Raw genomic sequence first — 10,959 nt, 5'->3', positions numbered from 1 at the left:
GAAAACTCACTGACAGCTCTTGGGGAAAGATATATTACTGTAAGACAAGTTGTTATTTAGGTCTCTGAGGCAACACAAAGGCACTAATAAATCTCACACACACTCCTGTGATTTAGGCCGATATTATTCAATGTTTGTGGGGAGTAATTCAACTTTGGCCTTTCATAGTGACCAGCATGGCTCAGAGTGGTCCATGACTCTAGGGACAAAAAATATTCCTACAAAGGAATATTTGCATTTGCTTTAAGTCAGAGATGAGTTTGCAAACACACAGAAGCACAGGTGAGAATTCATTGTTCTCGCAAGACATAACACCAGGTTCTGGTTTAGAGAACCTAGGCTGAGGTTTTTACCAAAGGGGGGAGGGCAAAGACATTTTACTAGAGCTGGAATTTTTATTTTCTGTTTGTCAGTCATTTACTTTCTTTTGTCATCAGAAGGGTTACAGAGAAAATACTCTTTCAGAGGATAAATAAATAGAAACAGTTACAAAATTCCAATTGTCTATAGCCAGAGCTTTGACCAAGTCTTAACTAGCAGCAAGTTTCCTTTCACAGAAGTTAATGGTAGTCCTCCTCAAGTTAATACTACAATACAAATATTTACTATATATATAACATATATACATTCTCCTGAGTGGAGACAGTGTCCATCTCACAAACAAAGAGGGTAATTTTCTTAAATTATTGTAAAAAACATTAGTTTTTTTCAGCATTTTCATTTTAGTGCCCATATCTTTATTGGGAATAGGGAATTTCATCAAGAAAGAAGTTTTGGAAGTTCTTACTTGGTAACATAGGACACAGGGAATTAAGTTTTCCTCCATAATGTTCTCTTTGAGCTCGGGCTGGGGCTTCTGAGTATTCTGAATGTACATGTGATGTGACTAGTGATCAAATTACTTTTGAGGAAATGTTCATCACAGCCAGGACAACTGCTTAAAATGCAAGATAAACAGGTGTGTGTCAATATTTTGACTTTGTGTAAACAATTCAAGCTGTATCATTCTGAAGATAATGACATGTAATGCTGTATAAAATGCACTGAAAGGGTTTTACTGAATTAATTTGCATTTGAGCTCTGGAAGAAAATTGGTCTGCAGTGGAAAAGTGTGAACTTCTGTGGTCCTAAATGATATGATCCTAAAAGGTCTGGAGCTTCCAGAAGGCATCCTGGGAAAGGGCTTCACTACAAGGTAGAAGGGAAAAGAATGATTTTCAGAGCCTGCACTGTCTTTAATCCATTTACAGAGCTTCAGAAATACAGTATGACAGACTGGAATATATGATTCTGCCTGAGTATAAATGACATATTCCTTACCGCTCTGATGCTACACCTCTGGGCAAACACTTTTTCTCCTTTTTTGCAACATCATGAGTTCAAGCTGGAAAGGACATTGATCAGTGTTTTACAACCCTGCTAATAAAACTCAGGGAAAGCAATCTGTACACAGGAGTTTATTTAGATGCCCACAAATTTTAAATCATTCCCCTTCATATCTCAGCCCACTGGACATCTTATCCAACTGAATTACCATTGGGTTTTACAATATGATATACAAAATGAGCTGACATTATGATTTACAAACATCCTTTGAGTATCATATAAAACAGAACCCTCTCCCTTATTATACAATCATAAGGGCAATGCAAATAGAGTCAATATATTATTAGCTGAAAATGATGGGGCATTTTAAGAAAATAAATTTAACTTTACCACACAAAGCTGTTAACTAAAACAAAACCTGTTTAAAAAATTGGAATAAAGTTATCTGAATGTCTGAAAGTAATTTTATATTCTTTGCCACTGTCCCCTTATAAACATAATAGTACTTCATTTAAAAGACAACTAATATTTTCACTGTATAGTCACACTTCTTTCTTATTAATCAGTTTCACATTTTCTGCATGAAACTAAGAAAAACTCACAAATGTAGACTTTCCGAACTGTAGCCACTATATCTATTTCTGCAATCTTTTCCATATATTGTGTGTTTAATTAAATAAACAACAACAACAAAAAAACTACACAAATGAGCAGAACAAAACACAACAGGACATTAAAAATGTGACATTTAAGCTGTAGATGCATTGCCATAGAAATATATTCTTGTTCTAATGCCACAGACTTTCTAGCCTCATAAAAAAAATACATATTAGCTGAAGAGAATCTAAGTTCTAACCTCCATACAGGGCTAAGAGTCTTGATTTAAATTCCTGTCTAAACTTAGGTCCTCAGCAACACAGTAAATTTAAGTATTTTTGAATGTCATAAAATATGAGAAGATAAAATCTGTTTCTGAGCTGTTGGTAATGGAAGTTACTAAGCATTAAGGTGCTCTGTCCTGCATATCACTGGAACAGGTACCTCTGCCCTTCGTCACTATGGCAGCAGTGACTGAGGATGATGGACATCATTATTACTGTAAACACAAAAGAGGCAAAATTCTGAACTCATCAATGCTGCTACAAATGCAAGCAAATTCTAACCTACTCAAACTATATCATCTTAAGGGTCTCTGACTGCTTTAGCACTGTTTAATCCAGAGGAATTATACTAAACAGAATACTGATAATGACTGGTGATTCTTTCTTGAATATGTATTGAATTGGCAGTGGGATAGGATTTTAGTTCCATTTCTCACTATAGAAGTATTGTTGCTGCTCTGCATGTTTGAAGAAGAAAGTGCTTATTCTGCCATTTCATTCAGTTCATGGCATTTAATTTTATAGCTTTAAGACAGTCTTATTTCGATTACTTTCATTCTGTCCATACCTCTGAATGCTTTAAAATGTTGGACAGCTGTGAAATATAAGTACTATGAAATCTGACTGTACATACATACATATTTTCATAAATACATCTAACAGGGACCTTGGAACCAAGTATGTGATATCATGGGACAAAATCACAACAGGCTGTCTTATTTGTAAAATCTAAATTCAAAGCAATAAGAGCTGAATTCTATCAATGTTGTCAATACATGAGTTAAAACAAAAATATAGCATTAGTTTACCCATGAAATAATTTAAACATATTTGAAAATTTCTTGACAGGTAAGGTGTTTAATTTACAACACTGAAGAAACTTGTAGCAACCATTGATTTCTATGCACTGTACTGAAGTCACCCAGACAAGGCTAGCAAGGATGAGCATAGTGATAGGTCCCAAAGGCAACTCCCAAACATCTTCCTTGTTCGGAGACTTTGGTAATTGTCTGTTGCATAAAATGCCAATGCATACAGCTTCCTTTCAGGTGTTAACTCCAGCAGTTTTCCTCCCTTGGCACAGTCCAGTCTGACCCGGTCAGTTATTGTTGAGACACTCTAAATCCACCGAGCAGCAGACATTCCCATTCTGCATGGACAAACAAGAAGAACAAGTCACAGGGGCTGGTGGCATGCAGAGACAGGTGCATCCCTGACACATCTACCGCCTAAAAATACCTGCCCCCCAGCATCTAGGGTGTTGGCATTACTCCCAGCTCCTCTTTGAGGAGGCCAACTTTGCCAAATAGTACTGACTTGGCCTGAACTACCACAGGAACTTGAAACCTGCATGTGGTCCCCATAATAAAATACAGCACTGCAGTGGCAATAGATGACTGGATTTTTCTCTCATGCAAGAAAGTTAATGGAGAGAATTTTGATGTGATCCACACAGGAAAGCTTTCTGCTTGTCTGAAATTAGCAGAAAGTTCAGATTCTTGTTCATGGCAGATATGGAGGGGATGGGGGCAACATAAACAACATACAGCTCTGAAATATAATCCATTGTTAAGTATCTTATCTATCTCTATTCTAACATATAGTCATTTATAAAGCTATCTTATGTAATAAAAAAGTACAGCAACTACTAAAAGCCCAAATGAGCTTTTTTTTTACTTTTCTTTTTTTTTAACCCATCACAAATCTGCAGAAGAAAAAACTCAAGAGTGGCAGAAAAGCTACCTTCAATAATTTAAAGCCCTGGGGCAATAGCTTTCTCTCCCAGAGTAAACAGAAGAACATTTTATATAACCCAAACCAACATTTTCATAATTCTGATATTAGCACAGTGGGGTCATCACTGCACAAAGCAAGGGAAATAGACTGCACTCCTGCATGACAGCCATTGGATTAAACACGTCTTGATGAGATCTGGGAACAGAACCTGTGACATTCCCTTCCCATCACTATTGTAGGAGTGCCTTTATCTCAGAGCTGCAACACCTTTTTACTTTTGTACTTGCTGGTGAAACTTTTATATTAGTGTTTTTGCCTCAGCTTATTAGCTCTGTAATACATATTTTCATGAACTTCCACTTCAATAATAGGGAATTATTGAAATGTTACCCTTGACTCATACTGAGAATGCCTGAAGGGCACTTCAAGAGAATGTCTTAAAGTTGCACTAGGATATTAACATATCTGTGCTCAACATTTTCAACAAGGAGAGAATTGTTTTGCTTATACTCTACCAGATAAAAAACACATGGGTTTTCTGTAGCCCCTCTGGTCTCATTTACTTCCCCAAAATCTTAATGTGAGCCTCCAGGGGCAGAAAAAGACCCCAACTTTAACAGGTATATTCCATGACCATTCCACCTGGCCCACCGTACCTTGCATTTGCAGGTTGTACAAGGAGATCCCACCATTGTCCATACTGCGCCACTAAGCCTTGTGATTCCATAGCCATCTGGACAAGTTTTCCTGATGTCATAGGTGATGTTGTCAGCCAGGCAGGGATCACTGACACAGTGAGGACAGCACTCTCCTTCTGAGATGGCTGTGTACTCGCAGTTGAGGGTTGGACACTGAAGAGGCCAACAATCCACCTCCCCTTCCTATAAATATTGAAGCAAATGTCACTGAACTTGCCATTTATGAACCAACAAGAAACTCTGTACCTTTTTGAATGGAAAAGTGTTGCTTTGCCAAATTTGCAATGAAGTGAATAGTTCAGACCTCAGTTTGGTTGATCATACAAATACACCTTTGAATACTGATCTGAAGTTTCCTAAATGTAGCAGATTATCATTTGGTTGATTCCTGACTAAACAACACTATCATCATCATAGCAGGAGAACTTGAGTTCTTTGGTAAGAAGAAGAAGAAGGCAGGGTTAAACACTGGGTACTTATATTTTCTACAAACTATAATTTTTGCTGTGATTGCCTTGCAGATTCATGCACTCTTTCTTCTCCTGGCCACATAAACATCTCTGCAGGATCACAGCAAGGGTTTAAATAGAAAATTAACACTGCAGATAGATGTAGGTTTGTATGTTGGAGAAGCACTGAACATCAATTTAAGTAGCAACTGCCAATATCAACTTTATTGTTAGAGCAATACCATTTATGTTCCACTGACTCATTTTATTCCATTACTTATTTATTTTTACTTTATTATTACTTTTATTTGAAAAAAACCCTTGAAACAGTTTGATAGATAAAGACATGGAGAAGACAGAAACATCAGGTCACTTCTGCAGGGTATATCTCTGTGTGTCTAAATTTAACCTGGAAAGGTCTTCAATAACTTGCACTATACTGCTCAGTAAACACTTCAGATGCTGGGAATATCACACACTGTACAGAACCTAAAATACAACACTGATTTAGGTCATCACCGTTTTACAGCTCTGGATGTTTTCCCAATCATAAAATTAGGCAAGAAACTGCAAGCCACAACCTCAGTACTTACTCTGTGCATTATGGATAATTACCTCATGACAGTGACTTAACTTTGAATGCAATTTCCTTCCTGATGCTCAGACACCTCTTGATTATTAACATATATAAAGAGTATGTTACAGATAGCTATAAATGGAAAACTGATCACTTTAATGAACTTCATTGATACACTAATTAGTATAACTATGGAAAACCTAAAGCTTTAAGGGAATAATCTATAGTGTCTAATGAGAAAATAAGTGTTCTTTATTTAGTATGTTTTCCTAGTAATTTCAGTCTTTTTTTATCCTTATTTGGTAATTTTTTTTCTAATTTATACAGTGGCACTGGCACCCCATGTTTCCAGATTTGCAGAATTCAAATACATCAAGAAATAAATTTATTGTTCCTTTTGACAAAACAGGCCCACCAGATGTAATTAAAACAGAAAGTTCTCCAACCAACTCCATCACTTGCATAAAAGGTTTTAAAAAGTCATTAAAAGATCAGACAACCTTATAGAAGTTCTCAAAAGTAGACTAATGCTAAAATTATTAAAGTGTCAAGGTTTCCAAGCTTTAGTCAAGCTTACAATTCTCATTAGACCTATTTATTCAGCAGTAAGAGAAAAACTGATGGTGTAGCTTTCAGTTCTCTGGGGCTCTATAAGTGCTTTATCATCACGCCCCATCTGAAAAGCAGGTGAAGAAAGAGCCATGAGCCTGCCTCCAGGTCTGTTTTGCTAAAAGTCATAATCATTATTATTCTTACTCCTATCCAAACTGCTTTGCTCATACCAGGCAACGGCACTGCTGGCAGCTGTAGGTCCAGTTGTCCCCGCTGCGGTAAAGCTTGTGCCCAGTCTGGTCGAGGCACTGGCTGGTAACACGAGTGTCACACTCTGGGCAGCAGAAGAGGTCAGCGCTGGGGTTCCTGCAGTCACAGGCTGTTCGCCGGCAGAAAATCTTCCCATCCTGTGAGGACACATTGACCTGACATCAACCACAAACTGCAAGACAGTCAGGTCACAGGGTGTATACATCAAAGGGTATATATTTGGCTTATCAGGAAATACTAATTTCTTAGTGTATTCCATGCCAATAAGGACTGGATCTTGCCTGTTAAAATACAACAAATACCAGTACTATCCCAGTTTCTGTCAGTGCATGAACCCAATTCTGTCTGAATCTGAGAACACTTTGACTGTCTCCAGCCAACTGAATTTAAAAGCAGTTAGTATCTCAGTGAAATACAGTGAAGCAATTTCATATCTCACTGGTTACATCAACAAACTGTTCAAGCAATTGCCACTCTAATACATATAATATTTATTTAGCATTATTTTGACTGAAAGTACCACTGTGAAGAAAATAGGTTGAATAAAGGTGGTCCCTTAAACTTAACCAGAGCAAAATATAGCACAATCACAGTAGCACTAACTGTTCTTTATTCTGACCTCTGTGCCTTTTCCACATCTGGACCTACAGTACACCAGCTTAAAGATAAAAAGAACTTATCATCATTCATTATAATTCAGTGCATGTATTACAGAGGGCCTGGATAAAGCTATATTCTGCTTTGGATCACAACTATGCAACTCCTAAAGCAACTCTATTCATTTCATTGCAGTTTTTCCTAGCCTCATGGGAACTTTGTTTTGAGTCTATTATCTGATGTAAGGAAGAGAATTTCATTGCCACCAAATATAGGAACACCTTTCAATGCAAGGGAATTTATTTCCTCTGATCCTTGAAAAAACTTATTTCTAATAAGAGTGAGTGAAGCCCAGGATGTCTTTTCCACAGGCAGACAAAAAAGCCAGAAGCACAGCAAAGGATCACAGAATGGTTTGGGTTGGAAGGAACACTAAAGCTCATATTTTTCTAACCCACCCACCATAGGCAGAGACACCTTCCACTAAAGCAGGTTGCTCAGCTTGTAGCAGGGGGGATGACTGCTTATGATCTGATGTAGGAACCAGGGTTTGGTTCCTGTTTTAAAGCAAAGCCAATCTTGTCCACAGTGCAACACGTACAAAAGCAGCATCAGGGAATCACAATGCCAGATCAGTTCAGTGTCACTGCTGCATTTCATCATAGTTTTGAATGGATTAGAGTATTCCTTGCTGTTGTAAAAATAATTATCATTATTTCTTATGCCTAACAAGCAAAGCTGAAGACAACACAAAATTATGAGAAAGTAGAAAATGCCAAGTTAACAAGGATCTGAACCACTTTTGCCAACTGCAGGGCATATATTACTGTACAAGCTCTGTTCAATCTTGTATCAAACTCAGGTAAGTATTTTGTACTAGTGGCTAGATTGCCACTTTAGCTGTGGGAGGAGGATAAACAAACTTTATCTCCTTACTCAGCAGTCTGAGTAAATCACAAGGAAGAATGGTAGCAGCCCATTTCCTTAGCCATGAGTTTGGCCAGGTCCAACTGCACATTAAAAGCCAGCTTAGCCCAGCAGCCCTGTCAGGATGACCAGCTCCAGGCATGTAGGGCTGTGACAAGAATCCAGGGAAACTCAGCCATGGCAGTCTCTCTCCTCTTCTGTGCTGATTAAAAATGTCTAACAACAGCCCATCTGCTTAAATGCAATTCACTTTCTAAGCTTTCAAGATCAGTTTTCAAAATCCCCCTTTTGGCTGGTGACACTACCGGTAATTCTATGAGCATGTTCTCTGCTGCCTTTACTTTCCACATTTCAGAACACTGAAAAGACCTGATGATTTTACCAGAGAATTTTTGGTAATCATAATACACTGCTACTCTGTATTGTCTCTAAGCATCTGTGTTTTGTGCCTCATAAGCCTCATAAGCTACACTATCTCATGTGCATCTTTGCAGCTCAGCAGTAGCCCTGAGAAATACATAGAAAATTTAGAAATATATATAGAAAACTTTATTTTCTTTAGGTGAGTAATAACATATAGCATCTTATTACTACCTCTTCCTTCTCACTTTCCTCACTGAATCAGTTATACATTCTTCAAAAGCATCAGAGGTATGAACATAAAATTGTTCTCATCAAAGGAAAAACTGACACACAAGAGAATTGCTGTTTTCACAGAGCCCCAAAGCCAGTTTGGAAAAAAATCAGACCATGCAAAAACCAAACCACCAAATGGTTCTCATCCTCAGGAACACACATCAGCTTGGCAGATCCTCCTGCTCCCAGTGCTGCATGTATCTCCCAGGCCTTTTTAATACAGGGAAGGGAAGGTTGTCTTAACCAGATGACAAACTCGAAAGCCCAGACATAGCCAGACTGCACAGCAAGGCTTGGCTTATTTCATGAGAGCACAATAGCTTCCTGCTCCAAATTCTACCAGCCTTAAATCTGATGGCATATTAAATCCACACCAGTTCAGAAAGAAGCTTATACAAGACATGTCAAATATACTTAAGGAACAATGTTAATTTATAGTTTTGAGAATTGATGATTTTGTAAACTTTATGTACATTTAGATGAACAAGAATGGTTTGAAGACACTAGGTCCAGTGAAACACTGAAACAGCCTGTGCTTCAATAATGACACTTTGCTTCATTATATAAATGAAGTGATATAATTTCCTATATTCCACAGCATTCTTCTTCACAAATAGTTTTGAAGTTCATTAAGTAAGGTTAACATATTTAATTTCTTTTGCACCAGAATGTAAGTAAAAATATTTTAAAGATGGTAACTATGTGTTTCAGCCAGTGCATAAAATATATCCACCTGTCCTTTGACAGAATAATTATAGCAAAAGAAAAGACAGTTTTATTTCAAAACTGAAATGCTGATTTGCCTCCTGGATAAAACAAGTAAGTAGGATCATTGCAAAATTTGAGTAAGTAGTATAAAGAATGGTTTAGTTACATTCTGCTCTTTTCCCCACTGCAAACTGAGCAGACTGCAAAAGATCAAGCAGGGCCAGTTCTCCATGGAACTGCATGAAAGGGAGAGATTTGAGAAGTAGTCTGGTGTATTGGAAGCTATCAGGATGTATAAAAATGTATTTCATTAAGCACTGAGTGAAGACTTCACATTTTGCCTGAGATGTGATATGTAAGGAGCTCTTCCTATTTTCCCTGTTCTATAGACAAGAATTTGGTGCTGAAACAGGCAGCTACTGGAATGGAATTAAATGCAAATGTTAATTCACAGAGGGAAGAAGTGAAGCGAGGAAGACACATAGTAAGAGTCATAACAACAATGTCAGGCTCAGTTGAAACTATGTACTAGTTAATAATTTTTGTATTTTCACATACTAGTAAGAATATTCAACATAAGAAATACATGTAATGAGAAATGGCAAATAAATTGCAAGCAATCTAAAATGTGAATACTAATAATTATACAAAGGCAGACCAGATGTCTTCACATGTATAAAACTGCTTATTCTATTGACTGGAAATCCTTTCATAAGATTGCCCATTCTGCAAGATTACAATAAAAGCTTGATATATATTCAGTAAAGTTGTACACTTCAGCTTCTGAAAGGAGGAGTTTTAGGGAGCTTGAGGCTACTCAAAGTAAAAAATATAGCAACTAACAAGAACATATTCCCTACTGAGCCCAAACTAGCAGTGTACTTTTTAGGTTGTATTCACTCTTACATCTTCATTTTCCTTTCTGCTACACCACATCAAAACAGAAAGGGTGAGACTTTCAGCTTCTTTGCAACTTCAAAATACCTCTTTCCCTTTGTTCCCATTCAAACCCTCTCATGCTTCTCTGGCTCCCAAGCACTGAGATATGGAGACTGACAGGCCAATTCCCATGGTCAACTTCAGCTTCTCGCAGAGGCCAAAACCTAATTTTACCTGAACTCATATATGGGCCTATAGTTCTCTGCTGTGCCTTTGGACAACTTTATCCATACTATGAACAAATCAGGTCAAAGTGACCATAAAAGACCAACCACTTCTCAGATTACTGTGTTTCTAAAATTCTTCTAATTTCAAAGACAGCATTCCTCTGTTAACTAGTGAAAATCAGAAAAGCAGAGCCAAATATTCTAACTCGGTTACCATACAAAGAAAAAAAAAAGGTAATTTCCAGGGGGGAAAAAACCAAACAAAAATACTGTCCTGGTATAGGGCAAATTTGGGAGAAAACCTCCAAATGGGGTCCCACCAGAAAGCAAATTCAAGCCCCTCCTCCAACTGGTTTGAGAGAAATATTCCTTTGGAGAAAAGTGGAAAAAACTGTTTATTTAACAGAAATTGAATAATATTAAACAATAAAGCCTCTCACTGTTTGATGAGATGGCAAATCCAAAAAAGTAATTTTCATGGAGTGTAGCACAGCT

The 10,959-nt window shown here is 37.4% G+C and overlaps 1 protein-coding gene across 4 annotated transcripts in view; it reads right to left on the bottom strand.

The window, feature by feature from the left end:
- Positions 1-1,455: 1,455 nt before the first annotated feature.
- The window catches only part of NELL1 (neural EGFL like 1), a 337,439-nt gene continuing 327,935 nt past the window's right edge, over positions 1,456-10,959 (bottom strand). For all 4 annotated transcript variants that reach the window (XM_088058095.1, XM_014260240.2, XM_088058094.1 and 1 more), the window contains 3 exons: positions 6,451-6,627; positions 4,601-4,825; positions 1,456-3,357 (listed from right to left, as the gene is read on the bottom strand). In XM_088058095.1, coding sequence (XP_087914221.1) covers positions 3,307-3,357; positions 4,601-4,825; positions 6,451-6,627 — 453 coding nt within the window. In that variant the 3' untranslated portion in view covers positions 1,456-3,306. The remainder of the gene's footprint in view (positions 3,358-4,600; positions 4,826-6,450; positions 6,628-10,959) is intronic.

This window comes from Pseudopodoces humilis, chromosome 7, assembly GCF_049639895.1.
Source record: "Pseudopodoces humilis isolate 2021_Gansu_Grassland_sample_001 chromosome 7, ASM4963989v1, whole genome shotgun sequence".
In the NCBI taxonomy this organism is placed as follows: domain Eukaryota; kingdom Metazoa; phylum Chordata; class Aves; order Passeriformes; family Paridae; genus Pseudopodoces; species Pseudopodoces humilis.
This window is presented reverse-complemented; position numbering and strand designations above follow the sequence as displayed.